The sequence below is a fragment of the Gallus gallus genome, chromosome 1 (genome assembly GCF_016699485.2).
Source record: "Gallus gallus isolate bGalGal1 chromosome 1, bGalGal1.mat.broiler.GRCg7b, whole genome shotgun sequence".
Classification (NCBI taxonomy): domain Eukaryota; kingdom Metazoa; phylum Chordata; class Aves; order Galliformes; family Phasianidae; genus Gallus; species Gallus gallus.
In genome coordinates this window covers 94,130,750-94,146,016 of record NC_052532.1, presented here as the reverse complement: position 1 = coordinate 94,146,016, position 15,267 = coordinate 94,130,750, and the positions used below count along the sequence as shown (strand labels likewise).

The following is a 15,267-nucleotide window of genomic DNA, read 5'->3' as shown; positions in this document are numbered from 1 at the left end:
GCCTCCGAGATGCGCTCGTTTGTTTTGTAACCCGACGTCTCGCTCTTCCCCTGGCACAGCCTCATTGGCGGTCCGGGCGAAGCGGGCGACTTCTCATTGGAAAGCCGCCGCTGCCACTCACGTGCCCACCTGAGGGGGCGGTCCGCAGGCCGAGGGGCGTGCCGTGCAGACGGGGGCGCGGCCAAGGCCGCAGCGGAGGCGGGCCCGAGGCTGAGAGTGGGCCGGGGTGTGGCGCGAGGAGGCGGGGGCTCCTGCCGAAAGGGGGCGGGGCCAGAGGCGGGGGCGGGGCGAGGCCAGGGGAGCCTCGCAAGCGGAGATTGCCCTTGTGTCTCGAGCCGGGAAGCGGCTGGGAGCGGAGCAGCCTCGCCGCAGCACCCGCCGGCAGCGGGACGAGACGGGACGGGACAGACGAGCGGAGCGGAGGGCAGGCACGGTGCTGGGTGCGAGCGAAGCCACCGGGGGCAGCCGGTACCGCTCCGCGGGGGAAACCTGCTCGGCAGCGGCGGAGAGCGCCGCTCCCCCCCTCCTCCCTCCCCAGTCCACCCCCGCGACCCTGGTCCTCCTCCTCCTCCTCCTCCTCCTCCTCCTCCTCACCCCACTGGATACAGCGAGGGAGACACTGCGGCGGAGGCGGCGGCGGCGGCTCCTGCGGGGGGAAGGAAGCGCCCGGAGAGCGGAGCGGCGGGAGGCTGCGGATCTGCGTGCCTGGCGCCCACCCAGCCCGAGGGGAGCCCCCAGCATGCGGCTGAAGCCCGGCGCGCTCCTGCGCTTCTACAGCCTCTGCGGGATCCTCATACAAGGTACCGTCTGCCCCCTCCTCCGCGGGAGGGACCGGGGGGGGGGGGGGGTCCATCGCCGCGGCCCCGCTGCCCACCCGCCCCGCTCCTGACCCTGCTCGCCTCGCGTCCCCCCGCCCGCCCCGGCGCTCGCCCCCCGGCCCCCGCCGCTCTCTCCAGCCCCGCTATTAACCCTTCCCACCCCGCCGCTTCTTCCCCGCTCCCCGCGTGCCCCTGAAGTGCGAGCGCGGCGGCGACGGGCGGCATCCCGGGGAGGTGCGGGCCGCGGGCACGGCTCGCGCGGGGGAAGGGGCGCCGCGCCGCGCCGCGCGTCGAGATGGACGTATGGAGCCCATACGTGAGGCGCTGCCGAAGTGAGGCGGCATCTCCCCGACGCCCCGCTGCCGACTCGGTGTATTCCGCGTCCCTCCTCTTCCCCCCCGCACCGCGCCGCGCCGCTCCTCTTAATGAATACGCTCTCCTTCCAAGTGACACGGAACAACCGCGGCGGAGAGGGACCCGCCGAGCACCGCCGCTTACAGCCCTCCCCGGCTGCGGGGGAGCGCGGGCAGCCCCCTCTCCCCCCCACCCCGCGGGGCGGGGCGGAGCGCGGGCGGGGGGCGGTAGCGGTCGGGAGCGCGGGGGTCGGGGGAGGCGGCAGCGGCCGCGACGCCGCAGCCCGGCGGCCTCTGGCGGGGGTGCGCGGGGTCACCGAGCCGCCGCACGGCGACCGGCGGGCGGGAGGGGTACGGGGGCGACCTGCCTCCCCGCGGGGGTTCCGGGAGGAGCGAGGTAGCAAAGTGACCTTGCGGGGATTTTCTCTCCCCTCGTCTATGTCACGCCGCGCCGTGTCAAGTTCAATAAATTTTACGCTTCCCTCGGCTGCGTCATGTGTCGGGCGGGCTCCGGAGGGTTCAGGAGAGCTGCGCCTGCAGCGGACCGGGAGGCAGCGTCGCCTCACGGGGAAGTTGGCTGTGCGGGAGCGCGGAGGGGACGGGGCAGCGCGCCGGGTGGCTGTCAGCGCGGCTTCTCGGGGCAGGGCTTCGGTGCGCCTCACCGGCGTGCGTCACCGCACGCGGAGCCGCTGTGCCGGTGCTGTACCGGGTGATTTATTGGGGCATGTGCCGGGGCTGCACCTGGAGGCTGGCCGCTCTGCTCTCTGCCTCTCGCATCTCCCCGTGAATTGTCGATTCATGGCCCCGCCGGGGAGGGGGGCTTCGTGTCACCAATAGAACCGGGGCTGCCGTTGGAGGAGGAGGGTTTGATCTCTGTGAAGATGCTGTCAGCCGCGTTCTGCGCATCGCATTCTTAAGAGTAAACCAGTGATTAAAACAGTGCTGCCTTTGACGATGGGTTAGGGCGCGTGCCAGGCGGAATGTAACTCTGTGAACCGCATCAGGTAAAGAAACGTTGCAAGGAAAAGGATACAATGCAGATCTGGCCCTGTGGAAATCACCAGACTCGGCCCGTCCTTGCAGACAGGGGCAGGCCGCACCTCACGTGCTGCTCAGCTTGCTCTCTGCCTTGCACGAAATGCCTGCCCCTTCTCAATTTGTCACACAAGTATTTTTTCAGCTCCTGATTAAAACTGCCCTCAGGAGTACTCGAACAGTCCCTATACCACACTTGAGCAGAGCACTTTTCGGGTGCTGTTTTACTGGACACTGAATAGAACAGGGATATAAGAAACCTGTCACCCGCGGACCAGAGCGAGAGGAGATAATTTCTGCCATCCTTTCCTGCATCCTCCTTCGAAGGGGAAGAAAACATGCAAATATTTTCTAAGGGAAATCTGCCCTGAATAGCTGCTATGTCTCACTGAAAATTCCTGTGGTCCACCTTGTAGTGCTGCTTCATAAACAGTGCCATTTGTTTTGGCACAGCCAGCCATGGTTCCTGTACTGGACACATTTCTTGTTGGCATTTTTATACATGCATTTAAAAGTAGTTTTTCCTGCTGGCTTGGTGCACTTCCCCAAACTGCCTTGTGAAGTGGCTCAGCGGATTTGTTAGATTCTTCTGTTTCTGTCTGTGGTCTGTGGGATACACAGATTTTCCGTCATCTCTGTACATGAATGAGATTGTTGTTCTGAGGATTCGGAGTGCTTCTGGACTGTGACTGAGGATGGCTCCTGTTAGCTTCAGTTTCACTAATTTAGTTTAAAGAGAAGGTGACAGAATTGAGCTAACATGTCCTGTATGGAAGTGTGCCCTTTTTTGGTTATGTCTGTTAAGAGCCTGGCTTAAGGAATCTGCCCCGAGTGTTGATGAAGCCTCAGCTGAGGGAAGAGGACATAGAATAATGCCTCTCAGCTTGTGCATGGAATAGCATTAACAGCAAGCAGTCCCTTCAGAACGGAGGCAAACAAGAAGTAAAAGAGCCCAGTGTCAACTGCTTGCTGTGAGAGGGGAGCAGTGGAGGTGGAAGGGGGAGTAATAACATGTTGAGCTGAGAAGTGGCTTGTCAGCTGAGTTCGGGTATGATATTAGTCTGCTCTGCCCTATCCAGCATTTACTGTGAAAATAGTAGGATCTCTGGCTGCCGTTGTCCTTACCTTGTGTGCTGTTAATGATTCCGAAGTATCTAAATTGTGTCCCAAGAGGTTTAACTGTTATGTATGTTAGCAGCTTGTACTTGCATTTTTTTTTTGTTTCGCTTTTTTTCCCTCACTTCATGAATTTAGCCTGGTTTATACAAAATTTAACAGTAGAAAGATGACATGTATTTTGAATAACTTCTGTACATCATCTTAAACAATTTACACAACCTGAAATTGAAGCTATTTATTTTAAAGAGTTATCACATGAGAAACTGTAATATTAAAGATAGTTTTGTAGAATTCCTGTTGTACAGATATGGGTTAAAATTATCCTGGAATTGTAGCTGCTGTAGCCCCCTGCTGTGAGATAATGCAAATGGCATCTAATGCCTTCATGTGTTCTGCTTCTCAAAGGATGCTGGATAGTGTCATATGTGGTAGCAAATGATATACTTTCAGTTCTCAGCTATCACCAGACAAGTCTTTTCAATATGGTTTCTTCAGGCACTTTAAATACTTGCAACTTGTTTACTAGTGAAAATAATGTAGGGACACTTTAATTTGTCTGAAACTGTGATCACTGATGTGAGAAATCAGTAAGGACATAATTGCTCATGGATAAGACTTTGCTCATAAGCCTAGATCCATTACAAATAGGAAAAAGAAGTGGATATGCAAATGGCTACTTCTGTGATCAACTGAGCTGACTGAAGGCAGTGCTTTTATGCATCACTCCATAGCTTGCATAGTTACTATCTGTTTTGAATTTTCACTCAGATTTCTGTTAGCAAAATCTTGGCAGTAATGCCCAATCTTGTAAGCAAAGGTGTTGTGTTGACAAATTAATGTTATAGTGCTAATATGGTAATAGCAAGTGAAAAACATATTGTAGTTAGTACATTCTGTGGAGAAGTAGACAGTTGGAGAATAGAAGACAATGGCTTTGGAGGAGGTTGATACAATCTGTAGTTAGAATATTTTACCCACAAGTTGAAGCATAAAATGTATGCCTTGACTTGATTATGGCCGTCTTTATATGGCTTAGGTCAGTCTAAACAAAGCTAGACAGGCTTATTAGTTGTCTAGTTATTAATTATTTCTCATTCGTCATATGTTTTATTACTGGTCATCATATAGCCTTGCTGAACAGTTTTAGAACATCAAGTAACTAATCACTCAAAACTCCTGTTTATGACATCATGGAACTTCCCCAATGAATAAATAAATAAAGATCCCTCACACTCATGGAATTTATCAAGTTTCTATACACCAGTAAGCAGTAGTTCCACAAAAATGCTAATAAGGAGAAACGCTTCCTTTGTAACAAATACTTTTTTTTCATGTCAACTTTATTGTTAGTCCCTTCTTAAAAAAAAAATAAAATAAAATTAAAAAAGTAAGACATTAGTGTCCCTCTGCTTTTAAATTTACTTGTCAGTTTTAATTCTATGACTATGTACTGTAAATGTCTCCAGGCTACAGTTTATAGAAGCCCTGGTTCTTGTATTTTAGCTTTACGTTACAAAACAAGTCTTGAATGTGGTTGCATTTAATCTTTCCACTAAATGATTAGTCTTTCAATATTGCTATGGAAAGTCAAAGTTGGATTTTGAGGTTTTTTCCACTTATGCATCACGAATGTTGGTGAAGAAACTATAACCATTATCTATGTGGTCAACACTGATGGACATCAGGTAGTTGCCTAGAGAATATAAGTGTAACCAGAATGTAGTTGACTGTTAGAAGAATGATTCCCTCTCCAACTAACATTTATAAAGTAGAAAGAGAAGGTGCTCTAATGGTCCTCTTAATTCCTTCTCAAAGAGATAGAAGAAATGCTTCCATTTTGTTTTAAAAGAGAAACCTGACAACAGGCTAATTCTGTTAGAGATTTTCTAAAGAATGGAGAGTCCTCTCCAGAGAGAATGCTACTGACATGCTTTATAAAATACATGTTCCAAAACAAATGTGGAACGGTAAAACTATTAGACATAGTTTAGTAGTTTAGTTTGTGTGTCCTTTGGGATTGAGTCAATATTAAGTACGAGCTTAATGAGCATATCTCTTCTTTCCAAGGAATTCTTGAGGTATGTTTGAAAGGAAGAAAGAAAAAGTGACAAGGAATAGCTTGTAAAAATGATGGTTTTTCTCTGCAATCTGCTCTTGAACAATCTTTTTACATAATGAAAACATTGAAAATATTTTGAAAATAATTTTTTGAAAAATGTATGTGGGTGTCTTTGTGAGATTTCTTAAAGCTCTCTCTCTCTCCTTTTTTTTTTTTTTTCCTCTGAAACTGTTTCAGGGTTTTTATCCTTTCATTTTTATACATCAAAATAAAAAGGTCCAAATGCATACAATTTATCTTATTTTAATGCACAGTAAGTTCAGAATGGATGGTTTATACAGCTGAACTGAGCAGACTGTCCTCACAGCATTTTAAGGTGGTAGAGAAAGAGGCAGAGAACATTTATTTTAATAACAGAACAGAGTGCTAACATTGGAGGTTGTGTATTACATCTTGCAATGCTGTTTTACCAATAAAAATTTAGCGTGTAGGACTTCCTAACATGGAGAATTTGAAACAGGTAAAAAATATTTGGTAAAGAATGTAGGTAGTTATTTTTATAGTAGATGAAGTGGAAGACTCCCTGTTTGCTCATTTAACCATGTCTACCTGTCCTCCTTTCTCTGACTTCTGTAACTGTGTAAAATAAAATCATACTTGCATCCTTTGCCATCCTATTATATGTAAAACAGAGATCTTAGGTTCTACATAAGCTATGTTTGGGAATATTTTTAGTGTCTGACAAATAGAAGATTTTTGAGTAAGGACCATTTCTTCCTAAATAGGAGTTGAATTGTATATGCTACTTTTCAGTCTAATCAAATGAATCTCAGAGAATGTGAATGCTTATAACTTTCAAGTTTCAAGTAGCAACACATCAGTGTTAATACAATTCTATTTTACTATGAATTCGTAAATTACTTTAGCGTTTTTTCTACTTCATAATACTCATTTTAGCATTCTCTATTCTTCTTACATAGCTATTAAGGAACATTAACTGTCCATAGACAGCTGCTCTTCAATTTTAGAAAAATAAATCGTACATATAGTCTGTCTTTCTCAGTTTGAATTTCAGAGCAAAAGGTTTGCATGTGTGTATGCACCTCTAAATATCTATGAGAACAAAGCTTTAAATAAATGTATATGTTACTGAATTCCTCACCAGCTTATTCTTTGTGATGTGAATGGAGTTAGACTTGTTTAGATTGTTTCTGAAGCAGTGCATATCATTATGTGCCATATAGTGGTTGTCTGCTTAGCTTTAATGTTCTCTCTATTGTTATCCTTCTGTAAACAATTTGTTGACTACTTGTCTTTGGGTAGGAAGGATGATGCAAGAGAGGCTGTTCTTCCTGTGCTAGAGCTGAAAATATTTTGATCATATTTTGAGTTTCTTACATGTTACAATATTAAACAAGTGATGATTTTAATTGTCATAGTAATTTCATTGCCAAATCTTAACTAAGGTAATCTGGGTATACTATTAAATGCAAAAAGGATTTATGGCCACATATAGGAGCACATTTATGCCTTACTGCATATCATCAGTATATAAGACATCGCATTATTTCCGCTTCTCCTGGCAGAAGCTGAATAGGCCAACACAGCTATACTGATCCATCTGTCTAAGTCTTACAAACTCTGACTTTTCAAAGTTCAACACTGGAAACTCCACAACTGTGACTGACAGCTCTGAAGAGAATAAGACCAAACTACTTCACAGCAGCAGTTGTAGTAGGCATTTTGGTATTTTCCATTTACTTAGATATTTATCCCAAACTGACCTACATCTGCTGGATTATCAGTGTAACTTGACCTGCTTTTATTCCTGCTATGCTATATGGGAGGAAAGCTCTTCTGGTTAGTCCTAAACAAGGAGGAAAGTCATACTAGTTAATGCAGAAGCAGTATTTTTTAGCATTATGTAGGGTTTAAGATCATTGAATTTGCTACTGAAATAATTTGTTGATTTCCAATACAAAAATGGTATGTACTTAATATTTTTCTGCAATAAAATATCAAGCAAAAAGCAATGAGATGATACAGACAAAATCAAATCAGAATTTAATATTAAAACTTGTTTTAATTGGAAGACTACACCAAAAGCATTTCTCTGCCAAACCCATTTTATATTTATTGCATATAAAGGTGTTTTTTTTTTTTTTTCCCCTGTTAGTACTCATTATATATGAAGTTTAAATTTTGACATGCTAGTTGGTGCTTCATTGATATGTATTAATGGATATAAATTCAAGAACAGTGAAGAAGTCTCCATTGGATTGCATGTTTTATACATGAAAAGTAAAATTTTGTTTGGTATGTGAAAACACTTAGTTGCACTCCAGGTCATCATCAGAAATATTTTTTTACATTTTTAAATATAGAGAAATGCAGAACAGCAGGTGGTTGCAAATTGAAAAATAAATGCAGTGGCTACAGATTACTTGCTTAAACTGCTTACTAATCTCAAGAACTAATGCTGAGTATCTCAAATCCATGACAGATCATAAAAATAGCATAATATACAGATATACAGAAATATGTATATATATCTGTGTACGTATATATATATCTGTATATTATGCTATTTTTATGATCTGTCATGGATATATACATACGTATATACAGATATATATATCTAATATATATTTATATTAGGAACCCACCTAATGGAGAGGTGTTTTTTCAGAATTTAAACATCCAATTTGAAAACCACTTGGATGTTGCATATTGAAAGACAGTGAGTGTGTCTCATTTTCTGCTACAAAAACAGATGACTAGTGAATTAGTTTCAGAGGCTGTGCTTTCCTTAAAGACAAAGGCCGAGTCTGAAATCTAACATACTACTGCTTAATGATGTATTGTGACCACTGCTTTTTTAAACATAATCAAGGTGATCTGTATTTGAACACAAGCAGTGTATTTGCTACTATTAAACATGGGCCAACACCTCAACTATTTGCCCAGCTTTTTTAGAACATTTGCCTTGGCCTATCGGGGTTTTTTTCTTTTGTTTTATCTCTCTCTCTTTTTTTTTTTTTTTGGCCATGTTTTTGGCATATTTCTCCACAAAGTGTGAAGTCTGTTTATAAGCTTCTGGTTAATGCTGCTTTTTAGCATGTGAAACACAAAATGTATGGCATTTTTAGCATGAATAAGCCTCATTCAGTCCCTTAAAATTCGAACTCATCTTGCATCATTTCAGCATTTTCCTCGTCAAATGCCTGAGTTTTTAGAATTGAATCAGCTGGGAAAATGCAATGTTGTCTGCTTCCTAGGTCATCTCTGCTTTGCAAATTTTAAGTCACTACTGTTTTGCTGAATTCCTAATAGTGAATTTTGGTTGTGAAAGTGAAGGCACATAATCCATAGAAATATATGGAACCTTTGTGTTTTTTTAAATTTTTATTTATACTAGATAAAGTTCTCAATGTTTCACAGAGTATTTATGGGATGTTCTCTTACATTTTACATGGAAGAATAACATAACTTCAAAATAGCTTGGAATATAAGATTATTTTTAAATGACCACCCTCAAGAATTGCTTAGACAAAATATGTAAGAACTTATTCACTTAAAACAATGTATTTGTAGAATTTCCCAAACTTTCTTTGGATTGTAAGAAAAAGAACACCACCAGATTTTACATACATTTGTTTATGCTTGAAGATGTCTGCTTGAAGAGCAAGTGATACTTTGTGATTTACAAAACCAGCTTTTTCTTAAGCTGAAGCAAAATGGAATTACAAGAAATCTGGGTAAAGAAAACAATTCAACTCTTTTTATACAGGCTATTCTTTTTTAATATTTGTATTGCACTGTTGGGAAGAGCAGATGCGTTTAATGGAAGCTAGTTTATGCCTTTTGCAAACTGAAGTAGCCTGTAAATTGCATCAGAGAAACAGAATCTACTAGACCGTATCACTTGAAGTGAGGAAATTCAAATTTTCTGTTTATTGGATAGTTAATATTGCACTTTTTTTTTTTCGTTTAATTGATCTTTTAAAAACTCTTGAACAACTCGTACAACAGTTTCCTTTAGAAGGAAATTTCAAAGTAGGTGGCTTTCTGGTGATAGATCAGTGGTCTCGAGTAGATACAGAGGAATTTCTCCAAGGCCTTGTCTACCTAGGGTGCTTGTCAACAGAACTGAACTTTACTTCTTCAGTTTGCCACTGTGAGACTTGAAATGCAGAAACAACAATAACCTGAGTCTGTTTGTGTCAAGGTATTTCCCTTCTAAGTTTTTGAGAATAAAGGCTTCAAATTTGGATCCTGTATAATTTGTTTAAATTAATGTGTCAAACTTGCACCAAAGCTATAAAATGTGAGATGTCCTCCAGGCATTCATTAGGAAATGTTAAACTTGAGAAGTGAAAATATTTTAAGGCATGCTATGAAAAACAGGAATTTAGATGCACATTCATATCATTATGCTGAAGTATTGTGTGGGGTCATTTCCATATAGCTTCCTTCCATTTTCACTGATTCAAGTTAGATAAATCAATTATTTGATTTGCACGTATTGTTTCAAAATGCAGATGAAACTTTTTTTTGTAGGTTCACTTAAATCCATTTTCTTTATAATGTTACAAGACATGCCATCACAATATAAAATGTATTACTATCCAGGATAGTCAGAATTTCAGTGCCACTTGTGCTTTGTTTCAGCTTAGTGCGTAAGAGAAAATATCTGGTGTAATGTATAAGAAATCAGATTTGTTAGTGTCAGAAGAGAAAGTTTTCAGAAATACGAGTGCTTTTATGCCCTGTTAAAGTGAGTGAGATATTAGAAAGCATGTTTAGAAAAACTATTCTGCTTGTATAGTTGTGCATTCAAGTGGAAATAAAGGCAGATAAATTAGTAAGCACTGGCTAAGGTGACTGTTGGCAATGCTAGTAGTTAGTAGTGAATATTAGTAAGCAGCTCCTTAGGCACAGCTGTTGTGTAATGTTACACTTTCAGGTTGTTCAAATGCACATCTGTAATTCTCTATCAGGGAAATTTGTCACATGGAAACTTTCAGTCCAGGTGCTTAAGTTGCAGAATAGAAAGCTAAATGTGAAACAACTTGCATTAACTAAAATTATTTTGTGAATGCTACTAAGGCTCTTATGATGTCTGTATCATAAACATACTTTTGCATCTGGAACACACATGTACATTCTCCAAAATATCAAGCAACTGTATGGTGGAATCAGTACACATGCAATATTTTAGTTAAGTTGGAGAAATCATCTCACAAAGAATGTTGGGGAAAGATGAACAATCTGTTTTGTATTTATGATGCTTCTGTACAACGTTTGTTTTATTACAGTTCTCCAGAATTCTTGCATAAACAAGTTTTTTTCGTAAAGTATCTTCATCAAATGGTTTAATAACTCCTGACAAACTTGTTAGTACTGTTTTTTATAGAAATGAGATAGATTTTGTTACATGATACACACATGCAAAAATAGATTATAAAAAGAAATCAATGGATGTTAATATTTGTAAACTTTTAAATAGAGAACTAGGTGGTGCTGTTCTTTCATCTTTGTGGCTTAGCTGCGTTCTTAAGTATGGACTCAGAACATCAGGCTACTACTTTACTAAGAATAAATTTAGCTCTTAAGTAGCTAAATAAGTCACTATTTCTGATCTCATTGAGAATGCTACCATGAGACTCAATAACTGCATAATACAGGGCTGTCTAGTGTATGTAGAATAACTTTTAATTCTGCATGTTGACATACTTCCTTTTATTTTGTTCATCAGTTTGAATGATACAGCGAATTCTAACAATTTTTTTGACTCGTGACGTGGCCATATATTTGAGCTTATTTGATAAGACCAGCTTAGCATGTTTAGATGTATGATTACTGAAATATAACCTAACTTTTTATTCCTAGCACTGAGCTTTTGCATCTTCTTTTGTTGTTAGTTTCTAAATGTTTCTGGGACTAATTTGCTAACAGCACAGTGAGGTTATCAATAATAGCTGGAATAAATTTACTGTAGCCTTGTAACAGCAGTATATTAAACAGTAAATTAAGCAGGAAAAAATGATTTATTAAACTTTCCTCAATTTACAAAACTGTATAAAGTTTTAATCACTGTATTGTCTGATTGCCATTATTGCTGTATTAGCAACTAGTGAGGCTAAGACTATAGTGAACTGCTTGTGGTCTAGGATAGATTTGGTGTTTCATTGTTGCAGTAGAATTATAAATCTATAATTGGAATCAGACTTTAGCATGTAATGCTTCAGTAGAGTGCTCGCACTGACCACTCTTTAGGCAGGAATCTTGGAAGATCAGAGAGAAGAAAGAAATAAGAGGAAAATGAGCCTCTCTACTGAAAGCAATGAAAAAGCATTCTAGTTAGGTCAAACTTACAGAAGTGTTTGCTCTAAGTAGGTAATTGTTTAATCAAAAAATAAGCTGTAGCCAAATAGGGGAGTGTGAGAACACTTTCTTACAGTTTGTCTCCCCTATTCCTTGTGAAAAAAAGAGTTAGAAACAAAGTTTGGTATGTAGTTTCTGATAATTCAGGAAAAAGCATGAAATGCATTTTCTCAGATGAGAGATAGAGTAATATATAAGTAATAACCATATTATTAAAGATAAATACGTAGTGAGGTTAAAACCAACAATCCTTTTTATGTTTTGTTGTTGTTGTTGTTGTTGTTTTGTTTTAAGATTTCACTGTCACAGTGTAGTTATTGTGCTACTATTTGAAGGGTACCAAAAGGCACTTTTAATGTATTTCTGGAAACTGGAAAGGAATTCAAAACAACTCTCATTTGCAAAAGTAAATAATTAAAGTTTTTCTGATTATTCATGATACGCATGTATTCTTGGCATTCAAACAGAAGCCACATTTGAGTACTGTACTGTATGTATTAATAGTCTTTGTACAAACGTTTTAGTGTGTACCATTTAAAAGCTATTAATGAGAACTCACTGCTGTCATAAAATTGTTGCTTTGTGTTTTCCTCTTTGAGAGTCGTATATCAGACAGTGGGTCAGTTTGCATGAGTTAGCAGACTATGTTTAAAAGGGATGCTTTAATGGATTGTGTTGCTAACTGCACCTGGGTACAAGGGTACAGAAGATTTCTGAACACACATTCTTAGTAGAAGCCTTCAATTCAGCTTGTTAGCTGAATGTTCGTGAACAACTGAAGTACTGCATTTTTTCAGCATTTTCCCCTTTCTCAAGAAAGTCTTGGATTCCTCAATCAAGTCCTCCTATATGCAATCGTCTTCCTAAGGAAGCATTTGGCTGGAGAGAGAATTTATTACAAACAGTTACTGCTTTTCAATTCTTATAATTCAAAACAAATAAAATGATCATTCTAAATGCTACCTTCTAGGTCTGTGCTGTGAATAAGCAAAGGACCACTTCTGAGTCTTTCTATGCCAGCCCACTCCTTCCTAGACATCTAATTATGATCATGTGAAGAAGGGAGGTGTTAGGGTCAGCACTGCTTGCGTTACTGAGAGATTCTTCTAAGCTGCAGATGGTATTTAAGAATCTGATTTAATTCTTTTTTTTTTAATTTTTTGCTCTAAAAGTATGTGATTTCTAAAACATTCCAAAATAATTTATGAAAAAATGGATGTTAGCTGATCCTCAGATCTGAAGAGGGGAGGAAGATGAGTATTATTTCAAAACAAAGGAAATAAGCAATACAACTGAATTTTTATAATCGTCTCTATGTATGTTTTGGGAATCATTGGCTACATAGTACCAATAAAGCTCGTAATTGCTTTCTGAATACATTAAAAAAAAAAAAATCAAGGGTGGGTGGGTTGTTTTTTTTTCTTCCTCTTCCATTCTGAGTAGTATTAGTATGGAGAGAGAAGTGAAATATTTAGTGAAATTTAGGTAACTTTTATTTGTAATTAATGAATCAATTTTGTTTGATTGTTTTTTCCCTCTGCTTTTATGGATTTGAGTAAGAAACACTGGTAACACTGATCATTAATGTCTAATTTTTACAAAATTCGTTCTCAGTGAACACTGAAATTTCATTCTAGCTATGGAAGAACATGTGAAGGGTACAGTAATAGGCTTACCGTTGTTGCTGTTGCTTCACCACTTAGTTCTTAGGTAATTTCTTTTGATACTTGGAAAGAACTTCACTTTTTTTTACATATTGCATACTTTTTGAAGTAGCTATAGTTAAAATAACTGCTTACACTCAAATGTTGCTAAAGCAAAGCTCTTCAGTATAACTTCAGTAGAATAAGACTGGCTTAATTCTTCAGTACAAATTTAGACAACTCATTCTTCAGAATTCAGATTTAAATCTAACATACATTTATGGGAAGGTTAAATATGCTCTTAAACTTGAGGGGGAAAACCACAATTTTTTCTTCACAATTTGTAATTTAAAAGAAATATTCGATATTTAGGGTAAAGTGAGTATTTTTCCCTTCCTTTTCCTGATAATGGGATCTCCGAACTTTTGGATTTAGCTTTTTTAACCACGGTTCATCAATTCTAATTAAATTGAGCTCTAAGGCTACACAAGCTTATGATAATGAGCACAAATGTTTTTTGAGATTTCTTTTTTTATAGTGTTTGTCATGATTAATTCCTTTTGAAAGCATCTGTCAGTGCATAACATCACAAACATAGGGGAATTAAATGGAAATTGTAGACGTAAAATCATATTTGTGTACACTGGTCTACATCAAAACTGAAAATAAATGATCAAGAAGACATGGCAAATATTGTGTGTTATTTGATGAACTTAATTCTGTTGTTTAGTTGACTGTACGAATGTTGTAAACATTCAGGAAACAAATTTTTGTTTTCTGCATGTCTTCTCACCTATTGAGTGTAAATGTGTATAAAACCTTTCTCACAAAATTAAAAACAACCAAAACAATGAAAATAAGCCATGACAAAGCATATGTAAGACCAACTCATCTGCTGTCTGAACTGAATCAGAAGTGATAACTCTTTATTTGGGGAGTTTCTATTATTTGCAATTCTTCAGCTAATTTTTATTGAGAAGTTTGGAAGCATCGATAGCAATACTCAGAATCAAGATTTTGTTACTGCAGTGGAATTGATTCTGTTGTCTACATATACAATTTACAATTACAGTTTGGGTTGTAGATTTAGTATATGTATGTGCTGTAAATCTGCATCTGACAATTACAAGGTGCAGTCACAATATATGAAAAGTCAGTCACAAAAGAGATCAGTGTTGGCATTTATTCAATTTGCCGACCACATAAATTGTCTTAAGTAATTCCTGAATAGAAACCTCATGCATATAACAGGACAATTTTCTCTATATCTGGTTATAATCAACTTCATCCAAGAATGAATGGAGTGTTTATTTAGTAATACTGTTTTTTAGTTTGCACTTGCACATGCTTCCTGATTATTTTTTTCTGATGACCTCAAGAAAATTCAAACTAATTGAAAAAACAACTGTCTGTTGAGACAGTGCAAGTACTAAAACGTGCTCAGTAAAGCAGTTAAAGCAGTTTAATATATCAAGCTGTTAGCTAGCTTGGACCATTTACATGTTTTGTCTTGTTGCTGGATCTGCTGGCAAACTTTTTTTTTTTTTTTTTGTGTGTGTGTGTGTGTGTGTGTGTGTGTGTGTGTGTGTGTGTTAGAGGTTTGTGCATGCAAGCTACTATTAAACAAATTTTGAAGTAAAAAAAAAAAAGTTCTTGATTCTGCTCTAATTCTTGTGTTAAGCGTGTCCTATTCCTATTCTACATTAAGTATATGTTAAGAATAGTTAATCAGGTTATATTATATCTAGTTTATGAGGCTGAGAGATCTACAAACAAATGCAGGAAATTGAAACAGTATGAGATATGTCTTGGCCAGTTATCCTTTTCTCTGCACTCTTAAATCTTGTTACAAG

The 15,267-nt window shown here is 39.6% G+C and overlaps 1 protein-coding gene across 4 annotated transcripts in view; it reads left to right on the top strand.

Annotated features, from left to right (window-relative positions):
* The first annotated feature begins 325 nt into the window (after positions 1-325).
* The window catches only part of CADM2 (cell adhesion molecule 2), a 655,431-nt gene continuing 640,489 nt past the window's right edge, over positions 326-15,267 (top strand). For all 4 annotated transcript variants that reach the window (XM_040651269.2, XM_025144700.3, XM_015298395.4 and 1 more), the window contains exon 1: positions 326-800. In XM_040651269.2, the coding sequence (XP_040507203.1) occupies positions 740-800 (61 nt within the window). In that variant the 5' untranslated portion in view covers positions 326-739. The remainder of the gene's footprint in view (positions 801-15,267) is intronic.